This window comes from Siphateles boraxobius, unplaced genomic scaffold (assembly GCF_051911475.1).
Source record: "Siphateles boraxobius isolate OS27281-9 unplaced genomic scaffold, OSU_SipBor_1 77, whole genome shotgun sequence".
In the NCBI taxonomy this organism is placed as follows: domain Eukaryota; kingdom Metazoa; phylum Chordata; class Actinopteri; order Cypriniformes; family Leuciscidae; genus Siphateles; species Siphateles boraxobius.
The window spans coordinates 11,944,061-11,966,088 of NW_027509205.1; the positions used below are offsets into that span (position 1 = coordinate 11,944,061).

Sequence of the window (22,028 nt, forward strand, 5' to 3'; positions counted from 1 at the left end):
TTTGTTTGAATCAAGACGCACCAGTAGCGATATGTATCACGCTGTGTTCTAACCAGATGCAACGCCGTTGCATTATTTCCATTTCTGCCACGTCATCTTTGTAGTCTCGCCCACTACATAACATCATTAGTTCAAAATCCTGTAATCACATGATGTACATTAAACATTAAACATTGCATAGCTCAGTACTTCAGTGTCAATATGCACAGACTGTTAGTCTCACAAGCCAATGTTTTTACCATCCGAATTAAATTTAGTGTATATTTTAATCTGGCCAAAACCATCCATTCAGATATAAAGGGTCCTTCTGAATGACATGTTTAAATATCACACTTCACTGAAGTTAAGTGTAGTTTAGGTGATAGTATTACAAGAGGATGTGTCAAAAGTATAAAGCAAACATATCTCTTTACATTCAACAATATGCCACAAATTCTTCGAGATAAATGAAATTCTTTCATTAATTACTCACCCTCATGTCGTTACAAACCCATAAGACTTTAATTCAGATTACATGAAAATGAATCTTCAGAATACAAATGAAGGCTTTTATTCACATATAAACATTCATCAACAACGGAAGCTCAAGCATGTTCGCTTGTCGTGCGAGAACCAATGACTTTCATTCTCGTGTTACGCAGCACATTTGATCTTCCGCAAGAACCAATGACATTCATTCTTGTGTTACGCAACATGTTTGATCTTCCGCAAGAACCAATGACATTCATTCTTGTGTTATGCAGGACGTTTGAGCTTCTGCAAGAACCAATGAGGTTCATTCTCGTGTTACACAGCACATTTGATCTTCCACAAGAACCAATGACATTCATTCTTGTGTTATGCAACATGTTTGATCTTCTGCAAAAACCAATGAGGTTCATTCTCGTGTTACGCAGCACGTTTGAGCTTCCGCAAGAACCAATGAGGTTCATTCTTGCATGTCAAGCAGGTTCGGTTGAGCTTCTGTTTATGTTCTCTGATCAATGTTAATATGTGAATAAAAAGCTAAATTCAATCCGTTCATATAAAGCGATTAAGTCTCTTCAGAACATTTGGACTAATCCTCGAATATGAAATATGAATTAATTTATATGGATTAGCTTCTCTTTATGAACTTTTTGAAGCGGCAAAGTTTCAGTTGCATTGCTGTCTATGGAGGGACAGAAAACCTTTTAAATGTCTTCGTCATGTACACAGATTTTTTCCCTCCACCCACAAACACAATATGATATATTACAACTGAACTGTTGATATAGATTTTTGTGATGAAATTTGCCACTTGTTTCCGTAGTATGTTCATTTTTTAATGTCAAATTAAATAAATTGAAAATCTAATTATTTTGATGATTTAATTATATGTAAATATATATCAACTTCTATTGCACTATCTATTATTAGTGTCGGCAACATCTTTCCAATCTTCACCTCTTCCATTCTGCAAATATCACATTGCTGATGTATGACAGTATTTTAAGTGTGTGGAGTGAGGAGACCAGTGTGTTATCAACCACCATAATGTGACAGATTAGCACAAGCTTCGTCCCACCTGTTTTTACTTTTCTTTTCATAAAGGCCGCAGCTGCTGCACCAAACAAGGCATTTTAAAAGCTCTTATTTACCTTGACCCAGTTCACAAGAATGCATTGGGAGATTCTGTCATGTCCTTATGGTCATCATGCAAACACGCGTAGCTGGTGGCTTAAGAGACTGAGCAGAGCTCAAAGTCATCATATATTGTGCTGTTCGTCAAAAGAGCCTTTTCTACTTCTCTTTGTTCCCTCTCAATCAAGTCTGATTTAAGAGTCAGTTAAATGGACGAAATTGGTAGCTGGCTTTTATTTCTCCCTCCCTCTCTTCTTTCATTCAATAAGGTTCAATTTGAAAATGGTCTGGTTTGTATCCTTAATATATGAGCGTGCAGGTGCTTCTAATCACAGGCAGTGCAAATACTGTGACAATGTGAAATATTGCGATTTATCGCTTGCATTTGCGTGATATTTTTCAGAGTTGATTGCCTGGACGTGTGATTTCACAGGGCCACGTCTCCATCTACACCATTTTCTCTAAGTATTGAACATTTTCATCTTTCTTCAATACACGCTAATTGGATTAAGTTTGAGCAATTTTCATATTGCCATGCATTGTTGGGCTGCCAGGCTGCTCTGTTTTATAGCTCCGGCGCGCGCTGTCAGCCGCGTGTTCCTGCCGTCATCAAGGCGCTAAGGACCACATCAACCATCTCAGCTCATTCTCAGCAAGCCTGCTGGGTTTTCCCCGCAAGAAAACCAACCAATTCTCTGTGGAATCGTGCTAAATTAACCAAATTTACAGCTTAGCACTTAAGGATCTCCTTAGTTGGTAAGTAAATGGCCCTTGCTGGTGTGTGCGCGCGCGCATGTGTGCGAGAGAGTAATGCCTTGTTGCTCCCAGTACTCTCTTTCTGGAAGGAGTCGTAAAGAGCTGAAACATCTCCCCAGTGCTCCAGAGACGGCTGCTGAGCCTTGAAGAAAACTGTGCGTAATGTTACAGCTCCCAGCCCGAGTGGCAAAGTCTGCTAAACCGCTTTTATTCCATTATTTCTACTTATTTTCAGTCCTATGATGATTAATCCTTGATCGCTGACTTGAAAACGCACCGTAATGAGGCCCGAGAAGAGACTTCTCTGTAAGCAGCAGAAAGTACCGCATGAGATAGTGCCCATGCCCAACAATAACAGAACCCCAACCTCCAACCCTCCCATACCCCCCCCCCCCCCCCCCCCCCCCACACACACACACAAACAAACAAGCAAACTAAGTATAGAATAGGCCTATATTAAGAAATATTTATATAAATGCAAGGTACAACTTTAAATTAGGGTCCAGTTCTTATTATTAACTAGTTGCTTAGCATGAATAACAACTAGAATATTGGCTATTATTTGTAGGCCTACTTACAAATCATATATTAATGCTTTATTCTGCATGACCATATTCTACATCCCTTAGTCCTATATACCAATATATTTAAACTTAACAAATACTTGTTAATAAGCATTAATTAGGAGTTTATTGAGGCAAAAGTCATACGCCTAGTTAATAGTGAGAATTGTACACTAATCTAAAGTGTGACAAAATGTAATTTCTTCATATTCTTATACTGGACCTTTATACATTATAGATATAATTTTTTATTAATATTTAAAAAATATTTGTGTATATACCCATAACAAGGGCATTTATACCTTTGTATTACAATTTGCTAATGTTTAATGTTTGTGATGACGTTTGAGTTTAAAAAGATTATTTTCAACCACGCTTGATAAAGTTACAATAACCCATAGGAAAAGTCTTTATTACTAACCCATGCAGAGAGAGAGAGGACTTGTTATAACATGCACCAAATTGTTATTAAAAGATTGTGACTTTTGGAATTTGGCACAGTGAGTTTATGTAAGTGTGTATCTGAGATTGAAATTCTTCACTTGTTTACCTGCAGCTGTTCAGCTTCAAGCAAAAACTTGCTTGATTTCGACAGGTGTGCCTTTAGTGTAATGTTCAGTTAAGAGGATATTAAATCATTCTGAGCCTTGGTTTTGCTTTTGTGTAACTCTGATTTGCCAAAAAATGATTTTTGTCTCTGACTACACACATTTAGAGTCATATTTATGCTGAAATCTCCCCTGATCCAGAACATAATTGAGCATTTCTCCTCATTTCAGTAGACATGAATACAGAGAATAGCATTTGTACATAGCGGGCCTGTGACATTACCGCCAATAAGGTCTTGTTAAAGTTAAATTGGCTGAATGTGTGTCTAATTCTCTTTTTCCTTTGGGGTCCCTGAACTTAATTTTTTCACACAAGCAACAGCTGCTACCAGAGGCACAGCAGCTTCCTTATGAATCTTTTTTTTCCCTTTACTCTGACCAAAGGTCTCTTTAAATAAAGCCATGCATGAATGGAAATGGCTAAATGAATGTGAATGCCAAAGGTTATGAGGAAATGGATGAGATTTACAGACGCAAACTAAAAACAGAACAATGCTGCAATTATATGCTCAAATGAAATGATTCTTTCAATGTTTATGACAAGCATATAAAATGTGATTTGTAAGCAAACAACTGTACACTTCTGAATGGTCATAAATACATAGTTGTTATCATTTGTTTGTGGGTGTAATGCAATTAAATGACTCGAAAAGAAACTAAATATACGCACGGCTTTTCCCGTAAGCTCGATTGCTTGGAGCGTTATGCGTCATTCTTGTGCATCCTAATAAGTTGTGTGACCAGCGCTGCTGTGACATATGTCAAAAACACCTGTGGCATGTTTCTGGGCCCCAATGCTCCTGGTGTGCTGATGCTGCTGGGTCTCACACAACCTGTTCCTGGAACATCAACCCTCAGTACGAGTCAGATCCAGGCCCCGTATGACTGCACACACATGGTTCATTATGATGGAAATGACAAAATATAGATGAGATGTTTCATGTGGAAATATTTCGGGTAAATAAGACCTATACAATTTTATGAAGCCTAAAATGTATGAATTTCATTGCATTACAGAACAAATAGAAAATCAAGAACAAATAAATAATGCATTCTCTAAGAATTAACCATCTAAACATATTTACTGTTTTGTAATTTAAAACTTTTTTCACAAAATAGCTATTATTATTTTTTTATTATTGACAATACATATAAATGTACTGCATGGCACACCTTATTTTAGTGTCCTTGTTACATGTAATAGCGGTAAATTATGCATAATTACATGCAGCTAACCCTAAACCAAACCCAATTTCTAACCTTAACCTTCTAAGTACATGTTGTTCATTAATATTACTATAATTACACTGTGTAATTATACACACCTCAAAATAGTGTAACCAAACATTTTTTGTTCAACTTTTTTTTATTTTTTTTATCATTTTGAATCTTTTGTGAAAAAAAATTGTGTGAAACATGCTATTATGTGTGTGTATTTATTTTTTAAATTGTGGCTTAAGTGTATGGCAAATACTTTTTGGAATTACGTTTGCTACAATACATAATTTACATAATTGGATGCAATGTATAACTTATACAACAAAATTAGAAATTATTCTGATTGTATTTCTCCCTTATTATTTAGACAATAAGGTGATCTGTTGTTTCAACAGCAGCCTGCGCTAGTTTGGAGGTTGTTTCCGTCTGGTTTTCGTGTAATATAATTTCCATAGTTTTTTTTTTTTTCTTTCTTCAAGATTATATGCAGGATGCCAGCTGGCAGACAGATGGTGGTGGCTTTACACGTTTTTATTTAAAGACACATCAGAAGGAAGAGGAGGGTGAGGCAAGAGAACAGCTGTAGCGAGTGGGACTGGATGGTGATACTGGGCAGAGCGACGAGCAACCTACACAATGAAAGAAAACAATGAAAAAGCAACCACCCAAAACCGTTTTAGAGTGTTAGAAACTTTCCCGAAATGCACCAGAGAACATTTGTCCCCTCGCTCTGTGACTATGTCGGAATTTGATGCTCTATTGTTGTTTGTAAACCCATATTGAATCTGTTGTATGAAATGCTCAGTTCAGAGAAAAATAAAAAAGATGTTAAAATACTGTCATCCTCAGTGTATGCTGTGTGGAGCGCTGCTGGGCGTAGCACAGACCCGGGGCCCGGTGCCCTTTAACAGTGAGAGTCTCAGCGGGAGCTGCTTATTAACCGCAGTCTCGTTAAACCATTTCCCTACAGTACAGCTACCTAAGACTACCACACTGCATTTTGGGAAAGAAAGCTATGATTTCGAGAAACACTGTGTGGAACATTTGCATTGTTATAATAATTAGAATTTCTTTATTTCGACTCTTTACAAATCCTGCTATTTTACACACATAAAATGTATTCAAGTGCACAGTATCTCCCAGGCAAACAGCTGCTTCAGTGTGAGTCCTGCGCCTTTGCACTCGAGACCAGAGAACAAACGGCCTGTGAAAGGGGCATGCCATATGCAAAATACAGAAGTTCAATTAAATAAAACAAACACCAAAACAATAGCAAACAAAGAGTTGTGGATGGTATTAAAGTATGCAGGTATCATCGTTATTGTGATCGCACATGATAATACAGCTTTGAAAATGATGACTTCCTTGCGTATAAGGTAGAAATACACTCCACAGTTCAGTGCTACAATAATGTGACTCGTATAGATTTAATTACCACTAATTCCTCTAGCACTATGGGGAAACCATGGTAATAACAATAAAACCTCACACACACGCTTCCATACGGTCTCTCTCTCACACACACACACACATTCAAGCAAACTATTCTGGTGTTAGTTCAGTTTTTAACTTTTTATTCTTTATTTCTTCTTATTTTCTTTTTAAAGGAAGCTTTTAATCAAAGAGCATTTTTGTTCATATATAGTTTTTTACAGAAGAAAATACTATACAACCTTTTTTTCCCCCTCCTGAAACAATATTTCAAAGATAACCATCTACACATTTAGTTGCCTATATTCTGGTACTTCGTTCAAAGCCATGTTTAGGAAATAATTAATTTCCTCGCCTTTCTTTTCTTTGTTATCTTCAATGGGGGCCAAGTAAACAAAAATCTTTTTTTTTTTTTGTAATTTGGAGCGAAGCAACTGCAATAATTTCCTCTGTATAGAATTCATTTAAATTACAGTCATCATTAGTGTTACTTGTTAAGCAAGCCAGGTTCTAGCATGCCTGTTTCATATTGAAACAATCCAATCTTGGAAGCGAAGAAAAACACTTTTTTTCTCTTTTTTCTTAAATAAAACACAGAACAACAGTTCTTCGTCACACTGAAGACTATTTGTGCATCAAAGCAAAGTGAACTAAACAACGTTGTAAAGCAAATTCCCTGTCAAAAGATATATGCCATCATTTCAAAAGGTAAAAATGAACCTAAAAAGTGCATAAAACACCCTAGAATTTTCTCATTGCAAGGTCACATAAATATTAAATAACTTCTTATTATTGGAGTGAAACCACAGCTGTTGTAAATAGAAAACAAAAGCTTGAAACATTGTTTTCCGTCTGTACAATTCATAAAATCACACACTTTCCGAGCAGCGCTATCAGCGCTAGCATTCATCATGGTGCCTTTGTGATGCCTGTCCTCCATTCAGCCCTCTAGAAAAGAAAGTCTCTCTCCATGTTTCCTCTTCTTTTAGAAATAGATACATGACGCTTCTGAAAAAAGAAGCTTCAAAAAGCCAGTCTCCATCCTCACTTTGTTGCAACTATTGTTTTTTTGTTTTGTTTTTTCTTCATGCTACAGAAACTGTGGAGGGAAAAGGAAGGAAAAATAACACCTACAAACGTTTCCCTACATTCAGAGACACTTGTCTCCTGATCTGTGTTTGATGGACACTTTAGGACATCTATTTGTGGAGCAAAACAAAGACATAGCTGTAATCTCCTCCCATTCTTACTGGGCAGTAGCACCATCATCACATTACAAACTCTCCGAAACACAGGGGGCGATAACTCTCGCCGTCCAAACAGACCCATTTACAGTGAGACACCCCCACATCACCTGGTCATGCCTGTGCAATTAGAGAATAATGCAAAAACAAACAAACAAACAAAAAGCCATATTAATGCAATCATATAAAAGATAACAAAACGTCTTAAATAGAGGCTTGAGTATCTGCTCCTTATCTATACAAAAGTGCACTATGAATATGCAATGCCAAATGGGTCCTCATTGAGAAAAGGAGAAGGAACAGAAATCAGGTGAGAGCTAGCATTCACTGAGATCAATGCTTTTATGGTCTGAAGCTTTGCAGTCACTGGTCATTGATTTTGTTTTGTTTTTTGTCCTGAAGTTGCAGGCGAATGTCCACATGGAATGGAGCCTATGACACCACTGACCATGACAGCAGGTTTAAGTGAGAACTGTGATAATTGTAAATAATAATAAAAAAATCATCTGATCAACGGAGAAGCATAGAACTCAAAGCACTGATGCAGGCCCCTGCACAATAATAATATTCATAATAATAATGACACAGGGTATTTCTGAATCAATTATTTGAGCAACATTCTTTATAAAAGATTTCCTGCAATGTACGCTTTTCTTTGCTTTCAGGTTGGTACGAGGGTCCTGCAATCCAGTGACTGCAATTAAAATGTACATTAACATCCACACACATCTACTTTATATAGATAGTCATATATAGAGAGATTGTTTTTTCCTTATTTTTTCCACACACAAAAAGTAACAAATGAAATCGAATAAATTAAAGTCAAACATGCACACACACACACACACACACACACACACACACAAAAGACTGATGTGTAGGAAAAGGTTTACATAGCCACCCATGTGTTAAAGAGGGCCTCGTCTGTCTATTTCTCTGTTCATTTTTTAATGCATAATTAAATTAATAATGTTGGTCATCTTGTAAACATCATAATAAATCATTTTGGGCCTTCGCTTTTCTTGTAGTTGGTTGTTTTCTTGTCATCTGCAGCGTCTCGAAGCATGATAAATGAGGCCACTCAAACTTGCGTTTGTTCAGGGAATTCATAGTTCTCCTACAGCATAGATTAGGGCTCAGCCTCCGGCTCCTCTTTATCCAGTTGGGAAGTCTCTATGTGGTTCATGGAAGCATCGAAACACTCTCCATTGTCTTTGTCTACTTCTGGCTCTGGCATGGAATCTTCATACGAGTCTGTATTCATGTCCTCCTCTACTTCCTCCTCTTCCTCATCATCGTCGTCATCATCCTCCTCAGCTAACGGCTCTTCCTCGGGTGATAGGTCATCTTCGGGATCGCCGGATGTGTCGTCCTGAGGGTTGCTAAGGCCCATTGAGGCAGCAGGGCCAGAACTGGTGGCCAGGGAGAGTGGCTCCCGGTGCATCTTTTTGCTCAAGTCCATGGAGTCGCTGAGGCCCAACCCAGCAGCGTTTTTCAGGAAGAACAAGGAGTTGTTGGTGTCCGTCCCCAGGTTCAGAGAGCTGTCAAGGTTGAGCGTTGAGCCCGAAAGCTCATATTCACCAGTGGCCCCTGCCGAAGTGAGGTACATGGCCATATTGTTGTGGGTCAGCCCCGGTGTGCCGGGTGAGGTTGGGTGCAGATTCATGGGCATTGGGGGCACAGCTAGGCCAGAGTGGTGGTGGTGGTGGTGATGGTGATGGTTGCCATCCTGGTTGGGGGAGACCGAAGGCAGCTCCCCCCTTTCTTGCTTCTCATGCTTGCGCTTGTGGGAATCCATCTGGGACATGCCCACCACCGTGTGCTTGCACTCTGGGTAAGTGCAGTGGAAGTGCGAACACTTGAGCTTGTACTTGCAGTCGGCCACCTCGCAGTCTACGCTTGAGCTGAACTGACAGAAACCGGCAGCGCTGATCACATCCTGCTTGCCGTGGTGCTTGCGGTGCGCCGTCACCTTGGTGCTGTCTGTACAGCGGAAGCCGCACCGCAGACAGTGGAAGTGGGTGCTGTTGCCAGAGAACTGGCAATCTGGGAAGTTACAGCATAACGAAGACTTGAAGCGCTTGAAGTCATCCAGGACCAGGTTGTCCACGCGGTCATGGTGCTGGGCGTGCTTGTACATGTGGGTGCGGCCGCAGAACTTGTAGCCGCAGTTCTCCCGTGTGCAGTGATAGTGGGTGACCTTCAGGGAGAACTGACAGGCCGTGTCCTTGCAGTCCTCATAGAGGTCGTAGCGGCGGAACCCTTCCAGCATCATGCCTTCATCCAGCATCTTGCGAGACGAAGCGGTCTTGCGCCGCTTGCCGAAGGGTGACATGTCCTCGATGATCCAAAAGCGTTTCTTGGCACCAGTTGCCGTGGGGATAGAGATGGTGTTACCTGATTGCAAAAAAGGCATATACAAGTTAGACTTCAATCAGAAAGACAGGCAGCAAAGCAATTATGCAAACCGGAGTACCCACATGCCCTATCAAAGCTTCCTACAGCAATATACTACATAATGTGATTCCATGCCATAATCAAACAGAGACAGTCCCATTTGTATAATGTACTGGTTACATTTTAACGTGATTGTCACGTCTAGGCATTGGGAGAGTTCAGAGGTGCTTCCGTACATCTGGCTTTATGGGAGAGCAGGATACCCTCCCATAAGCCTGAGGTCAGTGCTAATGATGTGTTCCCTGTCCTGGCCAGCAGGAATCACATGACTCTATTAAAGCCTGGCATGATTAAAACAGCCCTTTACAGCAGGCTACTAATGGACAGCATTTTAGACAGTGGACCTAATGGCAGGTGTGCAATGTACTACACAAGTCTAAAGCCACTACCACAGTGACTTGTATGAACTGCACTGCAAGTGTAAAAAGCTAAAGAGTTGTAACCAGCTAATGCTTTTTAATGGCTTTGTAACTGCTACCCATAGTACAAACTACTGTAACTCTAGAGCTGCAGTGTTCGGGTGGAGAAGAGATAGGTACCTGCAGCGTCCTGCACTATAGGGACGTCATTTTTAACCGAAGACGAAGTAGGAATGATGGGGCTGAAAGCTGGTGTGTTGGTTGGCATGACAACACTCCTAGTGGCTCCAAAAGAGGCGCTGAGCAGAGAGTATGATAGACAGGATGGGGAGAGGAGATATGGGAGTGAGGGGAGTGGTGGCCGGAGAAGAGCTGAGGAGAGAGATGGAGGCTGACTCTGGAGTGCAGGCTGATGAGGAGGTGGAAGAGGAGGTGGTGGAGGAGGAGGAGGTGCAGATTGAGAAGGAGGAGAGTCAGCAGAGGTAGTGGTGGCAGAGGCAGGGACCTGACAGCCTGGTCCTACAGAGACATGGTGCCAAGGAAGGATGGTAACAGAGAGACAGGAAGGTACAAGACACAAGGGTGGGGAGGTAAAAAGGGAAAGAGATCAAGTAATGAAATAATGAAAGCCAAATGGTAACCAAAGTCAGACAACAGACGAAAGCAACAGTGATGAGAATGGAAGATAACATTTGAAATCAAACAGTAAACCCATAAAAAAAATTCAACGAAGGAAAGCTCAGATTCAAAGAGCAAAGGCCCAGATTTAAAGGTGCTGATAGCATTGTTAGCCAGTTTGCTAACTTTCGACCGTGAATTAGACCCATTGCCCCCCTTCAACCCCACAAGTTCTCTCCGAAACCCCACCATCCATAAGTTTTCTGATTGGCTAAAAAATATTTAAATCCAGATGATTTTTTGCTGTTTATTGTTGTTCCCAGGATACCCATTATATTAATATCTGTCCATTCTCTGTGTTTTCTGTCATATCCCCCCCCCCAAAAAAACACTTTAAGCCTAGAGAAAATGAACAACTTGTGCTGCCTCTGTGTGTGGCATATTTCAATGACAGTAGAGATGAGAAAAGTCTGGTATGCCTCTGTTATGTACTCACCCCAGGGATGGCATTAATGTAAGTTATGTGTGGAATACTAAATGACAAATTTAGTGTTTATTTAGACTTTATAATTTAATAAATATCATTACAATTGGAAACATTTGGTGGCTCTGATGCAACGTACGTAGCTTTATGAGTCAGCTACAGAGAAATCAGTGAGACGTGGTGCAGGTTTTTATGTTTCTCTTTTCAAAGAAGGACAAAAGGCCATCACAAGGAACACAATGAAATTTGATTGACTGATTGACCAAAGAAATCTCTAAAAATTTGCTCCACTGGCTACACTGAGCATGTGGTTTCATTTAATCTCCCTCACATATTGTCAAACATGCGAGGCTGAAAATGTTTATTGCGATTAAATAGTTTTGTTGCAGAGGTCGACTCACCTGCTGGCGAACTATCGTTGCCCACGGGGGTGCTGGTGCAACTGCGGTCTTGATTGGAGGACTCTGAGGAGAGGCCCAGTGGGCTTCCTCCACCGGTGTAGTCCATGTAGTCATCATTGTCCTCCATCATGCTGGAGAAGTTGGTCATATTAGGGTGGCTGCCTACCATGGCAGACGAAGTTAGACCGCCCATGTGCTGCATCTCTTCATGTTGGTGGGCACGAGAGACCTACAAATGTCCAAAAATAAAATAATTTTATCACTTGCAAAAATCGTTGAATTCATGTTAAAAAAAAGATTCCCAAAAGGGGCTGACTTAAAATTATATACAATTTTGAGAGTAAAATTAGCTTTATATTATAATTGTGCTTCAAAAAGTGTTGTAAATTTCTTCGTACCTGGGAAGGAACTCTGTCGAAATTTTTACCCAGCATCCTCCTCATGTGTTTGCGGGCATGGGAGGTCATCTGGTGCTTGAGCAGGAAGGAGAACTGACAGCCCTCACGGATACAATGGAAGTGGCTGTTAACTTGGTTGTATTTGCACCCTGCAAGAGACGAGCGACAAAATTAACTTGAGCAAAGACCATCTTCATCGCGCCCGGGTTTCAGGGACAACATTTATCATGGATTCTCAACGAGGTAATGAGGACATTGTGCTTCCGTCCCGCGCCTGCATAATGCAGAGAGACAGAGCAGATGAGTCCAGTGTCACACTGGGAAAGTCGAACCTTTTGAAGATTAGACCTGTGGTGCTCTTTTATTACAATGACATCTTTTATTCAATTTGGAATTTACATAAATACATTCTGCATTTGGAGAAGCAATAATGCACAACCCTGCAAACCAAAGTAAACACACAATTATTTCCATATTAAATTCATTTTTCATGACCTATCTGTTGCTGGTGTGTTTCCTCCCCCTCACGCCTGTCCCTTTGCTTTTTATTATTTATTTTTTTCTAAACAAAGGGCCCTACAGATTTTAATTGCTATATGTTTTCAAATTTAAAGACTACCTCTGCGCACTAATCAAATATTGTAGGGTGCTCATAATAATTTTATTGTGAATAATGCGTGCTGAAATAATTGAAAGAATAGCATTCAGGGCAGGTGCTGGCTTGTCCGTTACCATGGCACCCGTGGCGTCATGCAACAAGCCGCCTGTTGTCAGACTGCTTTTGTACACAAGGGTGATATACTTTAAAACGGCAGAGTTGAGTAAATATGAGCACATGTTGAAATATCAGGGCTCTTGTGCCACCAGATCCTGGTAACCTCATCGCCGGTGTTCTGTTTAATGTGGCTGCCATGGATACCATTTTCCCAGTCCAGCTGAACCATCAATTCTTTATGACTCTATGGCTTGCTTTTGTCATATGTCCCTGGTTTATACCACTAACAATGCAACAGGAGAGACCTTATACTCTGTGGACACTTGTGATACTTTCCACTCTTCAATAAATGTTCTTTTCTCGACTTAAAGGGATAGTTGACCCACAAATGAACCTTCTGTCATCATTAACTCAACCTTTTTTATTCAATAGAACAAAAATAAGTTGCTCTCATGCAATTAAAATGAGCTCTTATGTGGCTTCAAAAGACATACATTACAGACTATTTTATACAGATGCTTTTGTTGTCCTTTGATTTCTCAACAGCACAGACCCCATTCACTTTCACTGCACTGAAAAGAGCAGCTTGGACATTCTACCTAACGTCTCCCTCCGAAGAAGAAAATTTGATCGGTTTTATTCGAAATGAGGGTTCTCCATTTTTTGGTCGACTCTCCCTTTAAGGGAAGGGGAGTAGAGAAAATAAAATACAAACTTTTAATCTGCCTGCTTGTGATGATGATCGAGGCTTGAAAAAGAGCAACACAAACAGACTGAGCTCGACAGGCACAGTAATTAACAAACATATGTAATTGCTCATTCCTGACAGGTTAAATATACCCAAGAAAACAACCTCTGTTTGATTGCCTACTATAAATACTGAAGTATTAATGTATGACAAAAAGGCAGACACCATTTTTCTCGGCCCGTTTTCTGTAATATAAATAAAACGTCCCCAGTTTTACAATGAGATGAGACCATCTTTATTTCCACCAAACGTGTTTGTTCTGCAAAATCCAAACGCCTGCTAGCACCGACTCTGTTGTCAATGTAAACCATTCACTTGACAAAATATCAATGCACAGATACTAATGAGATAACAGCTTCTGAGAAACATACTCAAAATTCAGTGAATAAGTGTGAAGCACAGCCGTTTCACGCCCTGTACAGTTTGTTGTGCTGCAAACAGCATGGCAATTACCAACTCAACAAGGAGAACGACACTTTTCCTGTAGCCAGAGCCAATGGAAAAAGTGTTTTTATAGCAGGTGATGGCATGGATGTGAAATTAGTTACATCATCTCTGATTTCACACCATCTCTGATCCTTCCAATTGTATTACAAACAGTGAGCTTGCGGTCACTGCTAGAAAATAACGTGGGAGAGTGAACGAATGAACAGAGAGTGTTTGGAAACATGAGTAACTAATGTGAGCAGTGCTCGAAACAATAAAGAGTGTGGGAGGCTGGAACATGTAAGATTTGATAATGCTGAATTCACTAATTTACTTGGCAAACCACACTGAATCAAGAAAATCAGATTTCCAAAAGGACTGAGGGGGATTAAATGAAAATATGGTCATTATCTTTTCACATGCATGTCTTTCCAAACCAGCATACAGCTTATGAACTACATGAGGTTGAGTAAATAATGACAGAATGAGCTCTGTGATCTGTGGCTTCTTTTTAAACATGAAAAGTTGGTTCTTACCAAGTCTGCCACATTCTTCTCTTTTGGTGAAGTATTTGAACCCATTAGCGGCACGTCTTTCGGCTTTCTCGTGCTTCTTGACGTGCCAGGGCAGTTTGGTGGTGATGTTAGTGACGAAGTAACAGCCAGGTCTCAGACAATGATAATGGCCCCTCATACGAAACTCACAGTGCTGCAGAGAACAGCAAATAAACAAAACTCAGAGCGAGAACATCTTGTGCAGCTGTCTGTCTCAATGGTTTGGTTTTCTACATTTAATTCACAACCCAATTATTAGATATTACATTCATTTACAAGCATTACTAAACCATCTTTTGAACCAAAATGAGGTCCGATCATTTGTCAGTTAGTTAGTCATTACTCAGGGTACCAAAAGAAGAAGTAGGTTACGTCTGCTCATTAAATCCTTTTTCTCTTTCTTTCTAAGAGTATGTGACAGGACCAGCCTCACTGACCAGCGAAAATCTGAAGTTTAGGTTCATGTTGTAGCCGCTGACCCCAATAACAACACACCAATTAGTTCATTTGGCGATTCATCTATTTCTAAAACAGCTCTTTTATCAATTCATTAGTCTGCGTGTGCGTGCATGTGTGTGTCCTCTGCAATGTAACCTGTTTCTGCACGACCATCTGTTTCCAGAGAGGCAGTTCCCCCAGGAGCACATAAACAGAACCCACTCTACTCTGGAGAGGAGGGGGAGCTTCGAGAAGTGGGGATGGGACGCATAAATGAATTCATTTAAACAGGTTTTGCTCCAAATGCAAGTTGCAGTAAGGGGAGGGCTTTTTTCTATTAATGATGGAATTTTTGATGAAAAGCAAAACTTGTTTATTTTATACAGCTTTGGAGGCTCCACGGTGGTTTTAGTTATTTTTGTTTGTTTGTTTGTTTATTTGTTGTGGAGAAATAAATATGTACTCAAGTCTTTGTCTTCTGAGTTTTAAATGCAATTTGTACATTTTCTGAGAAAACAAAAAAGGAAAAAGCATGGTGCTTGTGTATGCAAATAATTGGATTTAGCATGTTGCTATGCATTGCAATGGCATAAATGCAAGGGATTTATAGTTTTATTATTTTTGATCATTAAAATAATTTTTATTATTTGAGAAAGTCGTATATTATCGGTCAAAATTGGATACGTAGGATAAGTGATTAGTATTTTAAGTAATGCATTCAATTGATCAAAAGTGAAAGTAAAGACATTTTTGCAGTTACAAAATAATTCTATTTCACATGAATGCTGTTCCTTTGAACTTTCCATTCATCAAAGAATCCTGAAAAACATTACGGTTTGAAAATTGATAATAATAAGAAATGTTCCTTAAACACCAAATCAGCATATTAGAATGATTTCTGAAGGATCATGTGACACTGAAGACTGCAGTAATGACGATGAACAACCAGCTTTGCTATCACAAGAATAAATCCTTTTAAATTGTAATAATATTTCACAATATTACTGTTTTTCTGTATTTTTGATCAAATAAATGAGACATAAGAGCATAAGAGAAACCTCAAACCTTTGAAAGTGTATATGCCACTAAAAAAAGACTCAATAAATAATGTTTGATAGAATATTGGCTCTGGAAGTCACGCTCACCTGATTAGGACAAAGACACTGCAGAGAATAGTAGGAAAACTGGTCTCGCACATTCACCAGGTTGTTGTTGGGGTTAATGTGGTCCAGGCAATGTGATTCAGCCTTCCCGGATGTCTTGCACACATATTTGCAATTTCCAAATAGACAGTGGAAGTGGAACTTATTCGAGTATTTGCAGTCGGTGGCCAGGCAAGGATCACTGTAGGAGATAAGCGTGACGAAACGTCTGTCAGATATTTAAAACTGCACAGAAGACATGGAAATACAGGCAGCAAAGCCCATTCAAATCACACCACCACGGTATTATGAATTTACAAAAATGGCAGTGTCTACTCACTTGTCCTGAAACTGCAGGAAGCCAGGCTTGACCTGAGGCTTGGCGTTTTCCAGCGATGTGGTGGCCAGAGGGGAAGTGGCTGGCATACTGGGCATGGAAGCGGGAAGCTGGGGGATCGATCCAGCCAGCTGCTTCCAGGCATGGAGAGAGGGGGATGAGCTGTAACCCCCTGACAGAGCCAGGCTGGGCACCTCCATGGGAGGCGTCTTGGCCATGGAAATGGGGGCAGTCATCTGATTAGGGATGCTATCGTTGGATTCCTTGCTCTCGTTGAAAGGGGGCTCCGATTTAACCTTCAGGTTGGCTCTGAAGTGGAAGCTAATGACAGAGAGGTGCAACACCCATTAAATGAGCTCTAATAGAGCCGCCAAACATAGCAGCAAATTAACATTTCTAGATCATAATCATGTAAATTTTGTGTGTTATGTGCACTTGTGTGTTGGCCTGAACTCTAACATTTGAAAACTTTGATTTAACTTCATTATGTTTGATTGTAATGCTCCAGAACCAGAGCGCTCCTCACTTGGCGTGTTTGATGGCTCCGTCCAATGTGCTGAAAAGCGCCCCACAATCCTCCACCAGGCAATGAAAATGGATCTTGTGCAGGAAATCACACTGGCCTTCACAGAAATCATCAGTGTCATACCTGTACAAACATGTGAGAAAATGGGGAAACTTTAAAATGAGGAAAAGAGTCAAATTGCTCGTAAATTCAGGTCAGTTACTCAAACACACTCTTGTATTCTCGGTTTAGCTCACGAGGATCTGACTTTGAGTAAGGTGGTTCTTTAGGTGAACTACGTCTGAGCCAAAAGCAGAGTGTCTCTTGCTGGGACCTTTTGCTAGGGCTTTGTAACTAAATACTGTACATAACATCACATGCTCTGGATAAATCTTCTCTTTCCACATAACAACCTGGGAACAAACACTGTGGATGGCACTGACAAGCAAAAGGGTATATCATAAAGACAGATGGTGACAAAAACCAGACACCAGCTTCAACAAAACACAGAGGATGTGGAGCCAAAACACGACTGTGTTCTCTGTAATGGAAGATCTATTTGGGCACACGTGTTGATAGTCACTGACAATAATAACATGTCCATGATTTAAGGTTTCAATTTATAGACATGTATAAAGGAAAGTGTATACTTCAGGTGTATTACTGTTCACCCTTTCTTTTCACGGTTTAGCTTTAGTTCACTTAAGAAAAAAAGAAAGAAAAAGAAAGAAAGCCACATAAATTTAACTCACAGCTAATGTGAAAGAGTTAAACAAGTCTAAAAGAAAAGTAGTGAGGATGAAACATTGAAAAGTAAAGCTGAAGCTGTAAAGGGACTCTATAGGGACACAAGATGATTTCAGGCACCTGCGCAGGTAGGTCCTCCACAGCTCAGTGTGTTTCTCTGGGCACGACCTCTTCATTACCCTACTGAGATACTGAGCTGCGTCTGAGCCGTCTGCCGCCTGAGCTCCCTCCATCTCTGACTTCAGATCCAAAGCACTGAAGAAACCAGGATTCATCTACAGAGATAAACACATGCTTAGGCATGCTTCATCACAGTAACACTAGTTCTATTCGAGGATAAACACACAACGGTTTCTGTGCACTCTATGTTTGAGGCTTCAGATGTGTTTCAATTCGGTCTTGTATATGAACTAGAGCGAGAGACAGGAAGAGAGAGAGAGAGAGAGAGAGAGAGAGCTGAGCTAAGCCATCAGGAGAACTAGAGCGAGTTTTCTATTTAAATCATCAAGGTAATGGTACATGCAGACTATTTATACTAGTCATAGAAGATCTATGATTAAAACGATGTCCATTTTAATCCCCACAAAAACATACAACATTTAAATATCTGTTCGCCACCATTTCGTCTTTTTAAAAAATGAGCGTGACATTTGCTCTTTTTTCTCGGTGCTGACTTTTTAATCAAATAATTTACAAAGTCCATAAATAAAGATAGAGCAGATGGAGGAGAAAAAGAAGAAAGCCAGGGAAAAAAAATGCACGGAGAGTTCAAAACAGCTCATCAAAAAACAAACATCTCTATATATCTGCCGTGGCAACCGGCTCCTGCTTCATTATATTAATTTGCGAGCGGCGGACTGAAATTACACTGTATGAAAAATGGCTGGAAAATTTAAATGATACAAACTCATCCTATTAGCGGTGAAACATTAAAAAACAAACAGCCCCCTCTGCATCCTGCTAATTTGTCTTGGGATGAAAAGCGTTTGATGGATGAATCTTACCTTATTCATAAGTGAGGATAAAAGAGATGTATTTCCCGGTGCAGGGTGTCCGTTTGATTCAGCGCTAGAACATGCAAAATGAACAGTGTTTAGGCAGGATTTGCATGAGAACAGTAAATATTATAATTTATCCGAGATTGCGAATATACAATGAAAAAAAAAAGGGAACGAGGCTGGGAATTAGGGTTTATGTGAACACGCTTTCATCTAAATGAATGTGCAAACATGTCATGCCTCATACTTGACGTGCATTATGAAAAGAGGGTATTATGGGAGAATTTTTGCATTCATATGATGGATTTCCTCAAAGGAGGCCTCGTGGTGGGAGAAGGAGGGAGCGTGTAAATCTCATCCTCCTTGATCACTCCTCAGACCCACCTTGTGAAGGGGGTTTTAACAAGAGCACTCACACTAATTAACACAATACGGCATTATTTGAGAGATAAATCAAAGCGGGGCGGGGCGGGCCTGTGCGTGAGCCGAGAGGGGGGAGATGATGGGATACCTGTGGTCTTTCTTGCTCAGGTCCAGGCTGTGCTCCTGGACAGAGTCTTGGGGGGCCGTCAAAGCGCTATCCGCCGGCTCCTGCTTCACCTCGACCGGATTAAACCGGCCTGCTTGAGTCTGCTGCCCCATCCCTGAGGAGAGAGAAGGAGAAAAACAAAGTTATTGTTGGTCAGCATTATTCCGCCGTGATGAGATCCAATCTGACTTCTGTCCCGGCCAAGGAGAAGACCAGGAGTGATAATTATTGCGGAATTATGTCAGGCCGTCAAGGCGTTTAAATGCTGATTGAGAGGCAGCAGGAATGAGGGAAAAAGACTCCGTTTTCAGCAGCGCTTGTCACAACTCATTTGCGGGCCTGCCTCTTAACTGGTCATTAAGAGGCATGCTAATGCTGAGGGAAAGTGGCAGATTCAGACTGCCCGCCCCTCCCTGCCGTCGCAGTGTGTCCTTGTTGGCTCGGCGACGGACGAAGGAGCATGCCCAAAAGGAACATCTGCTTGTCCGTCAGATTAGAGGTGACAGCCAATCAGATTGGTTCAAATAGCGTGACCTCTCGATCGGATTTTCAAAATAGGTATGCAGACGATGTGGAATGTAGGAAGAAGGTGGGAGGGACGCTGATGGGAATGCGACCTGGCTTTTCCTCCAATCCCCAAATGATTGAAATATTAATTTGTCCTAAGGCTATACAGAGAAAGCCGGGCTTTTGGTAGCCAGTAAGTGGTATTTTATTAAAAAACAGCTAGGAGTTCAAGGCACAAAGATGGAGCGATGAGTGCATCAGCAGTGATTGCGAGGTCGGGTGAATGTTGTTTAAGACACCAGGCCCGCTGAGGAAAAGTGACAGCTAGTGCCCACCCTGCCCTTGGCCTTCAGTTCAGAGGGCATTTAACCATGTGAAAAGAGAAGAGAGACACTCCTCTGGGTCACAAACACAAACGCCCACACACAAACACAAGTTTATCAGATGTGTCACTCTAACTTTCCTGACGCATTTGCTTTGACTCGTTGTGTTGGTTATGGAGGTGAACTAGTGACTCATTGTGATGTGTCTGCTTTAGGCGCATCACATCCTAATAAATTCGGTAGCTCGACATACCAGCCTAATTTTCATTCTTTTACTGTGTGTAATGCTCAGTTGACTAATTACTGCCTGTCTTTGCACCTAAAACTAGCCTAGTTCCTCTACCTCCAATCCATCCAAATCTGTGGTCTTTATATGTGTGAAGAACGTCGTACTGATATTAACCTCCCCGCCTGTCCGTAAATGACTGTGCCCTACATCAGCCCTCTACAAAGCTCTCACTTTTTTTTTCTCTCTCATTTTTTTTCTGGGTACAACCTGTCTGACGTTAACAAGGGACATTTAAATAACGACCACGTGAGGGGAGAGTCATTAAACCTTCAGCTTTGCAGTTTCTATGATAAAAATCGGCGATGATCTAAGAGAGCGGGGGGGGGGGGGGGGGGGGGGTCGTGGGAGAGAGCACATGCTCACAACGCTGTGTTTTTCTGGAAATTATCCAAGAATAATGTTACGGTGTAATTACCTCAACAAAGTTACTGAACTCATGAAAGATCATTTGTACTGTGTGTCTAATTAGCGAACCCCTCAGATTTCAAGATCCTCTAAAACACTCTGGGGGTGAACGTAGATTAAAAAAAAAGTGAGTATTCAACTAGGAAATAACGCCACCTGAACAAATTAGCAATCGGCTCTTTTTATGCAGCAGGACTGAGACGTGTTTCTCTGCAAACTGGCCCTTAACAACAAAAATAGTCGGAAAGAAAACAACAAAGCTGTTGAAAATAGTTGCAGTAAACATCATTCTCTCATTTCTAACGCTGAGCTCTGACCACATCCTCTTCATATTTTACCCAAATGTCCTGTTCACACGTCTTTTCTGAGCAAACGTGTAAAATTAGCAATGCCACATTATGATCTGCACTCTCAATTCTGTTTAGTAGGGGATTTTCTTTTTCTACTTTTCTTGAAGTTACCAAAACTAAATACAAGGTGCTCACACAAGAGAGAATATGCTAATGTTATTTGCCTTCTTGTAGGGCAGTAGGACTTTTATAAGAAGATCTGATCTTCCAAAATCTACACCTGGAAAGAGACAAGGAGTAAAGGTTATGACAGCCTTATAGCAGCCGAAACCCTTTAAGGATCTTCTGCAAATATTTTAGCTAACCCTAATCTTACAACCAGGATCCTGTCCCCATACCTCACAAAAAAGAAGCACTGGCATGTTACATGAATATGGTAATCAATCAGTCCCATGACACCCTCACAATACAGTATTTTATTTTTGTAAGGAAACCCACTAGCTTACCAGCCTAAAACGCTTAGAGAGTAAAGACTTCACAGACTCCGCATCAGTGTTTTCAAACTGAAACAAGTAGTGCCTTTATATACACACACACAGCCCTCTCTGAAACGCTGAGTCATTTCTGCTTCACCAGTTTCTGATATTTCTTCCTCTATATCAGAGTGCATATAAAAAGCTGCTTTGTACCTCCAATTTCTCAACTTAATATTATTCAGGCTCCATTTGGTTGGAACGAGTGCACGCTCAGATAAGAGGCCGGTGATGAGGAAGCATGTAGAACACAGGCCCTGGGATCCTCCTGAGAATGCTATTAGAGGCAGCTTTACAGAGCCCACTCACTATTTCAGCACTTATCTGCTAATGGATTGTGGGTATCATGACAATGATCGCTGCAATAACAAGACTAGAGCAGCAAACCAGCCCTTTCATATTT

The 22,028-nt window shown here is 40.6% G+C and overlaps 1 protein-coding gene across 10 annotated transcripts in view; it reads right to left on the bottom strand.

Moving 5' to 3' along the window:
* Nucleotides 1-5,796: 5,796 nt before the first annotated feature.
* Nucleotides 5,797-22,028, bottom strand: part of casz1 (castor zinc finger 1) — a 196,886-nt gene continuing 180,654 nt past the window's right edge. For 5 of the 10 annotated variants that reach the window (XM_077218159.1, XM_077218158.1, XM_077218155.1 and 2 more), the window contains 10 exons: nt 19,261-19,393; nt 18,756-18,819; nt 17,872-18,026; nt 17,026-17,148; nt 16,503-16,820; nt 16,166-16,364; nt 14,565-14,736; nt 12,140-12,288; nt 11,742-11,970; nt 5,797-9,819 (listed from right to left, as the gene is read on the bottom strand). In XM_077218159.1, coding sequence (XP_077074274.1) covers nt 8,552-9,819; nt 11,742-11,970; nt 12,140-12,288; nt 14,565-14,736; nt 16,166-16,364; nt 16,503-16,820; nt 17,026-17,148; nt 17,872-18,026; nt 18,756-18,819; nt 19,261-19,393 — 2,810 coding nt within the window. In that variant the 3' untranslated portion in view covers nt 5,797-8,551. Of the gene's footprint in view, nt 9,820-10,418; nt 10,758-11,741; nt 11,971-12,139; nt 12,289-14,564; nt 14,737-16,165; nt 16,365-16,498; nt 16,821-17,025; nt 17,149-17,871; nt 18,027-18,755; nt 18,820-19,260; nt 19,394-22,028 lie in introns of those variants that run through there. The other 5 variants (XM_077218154.1, XM_077218152.1, XM_077218151.1 and 2 more) reach the window with 2 other exon arrangements.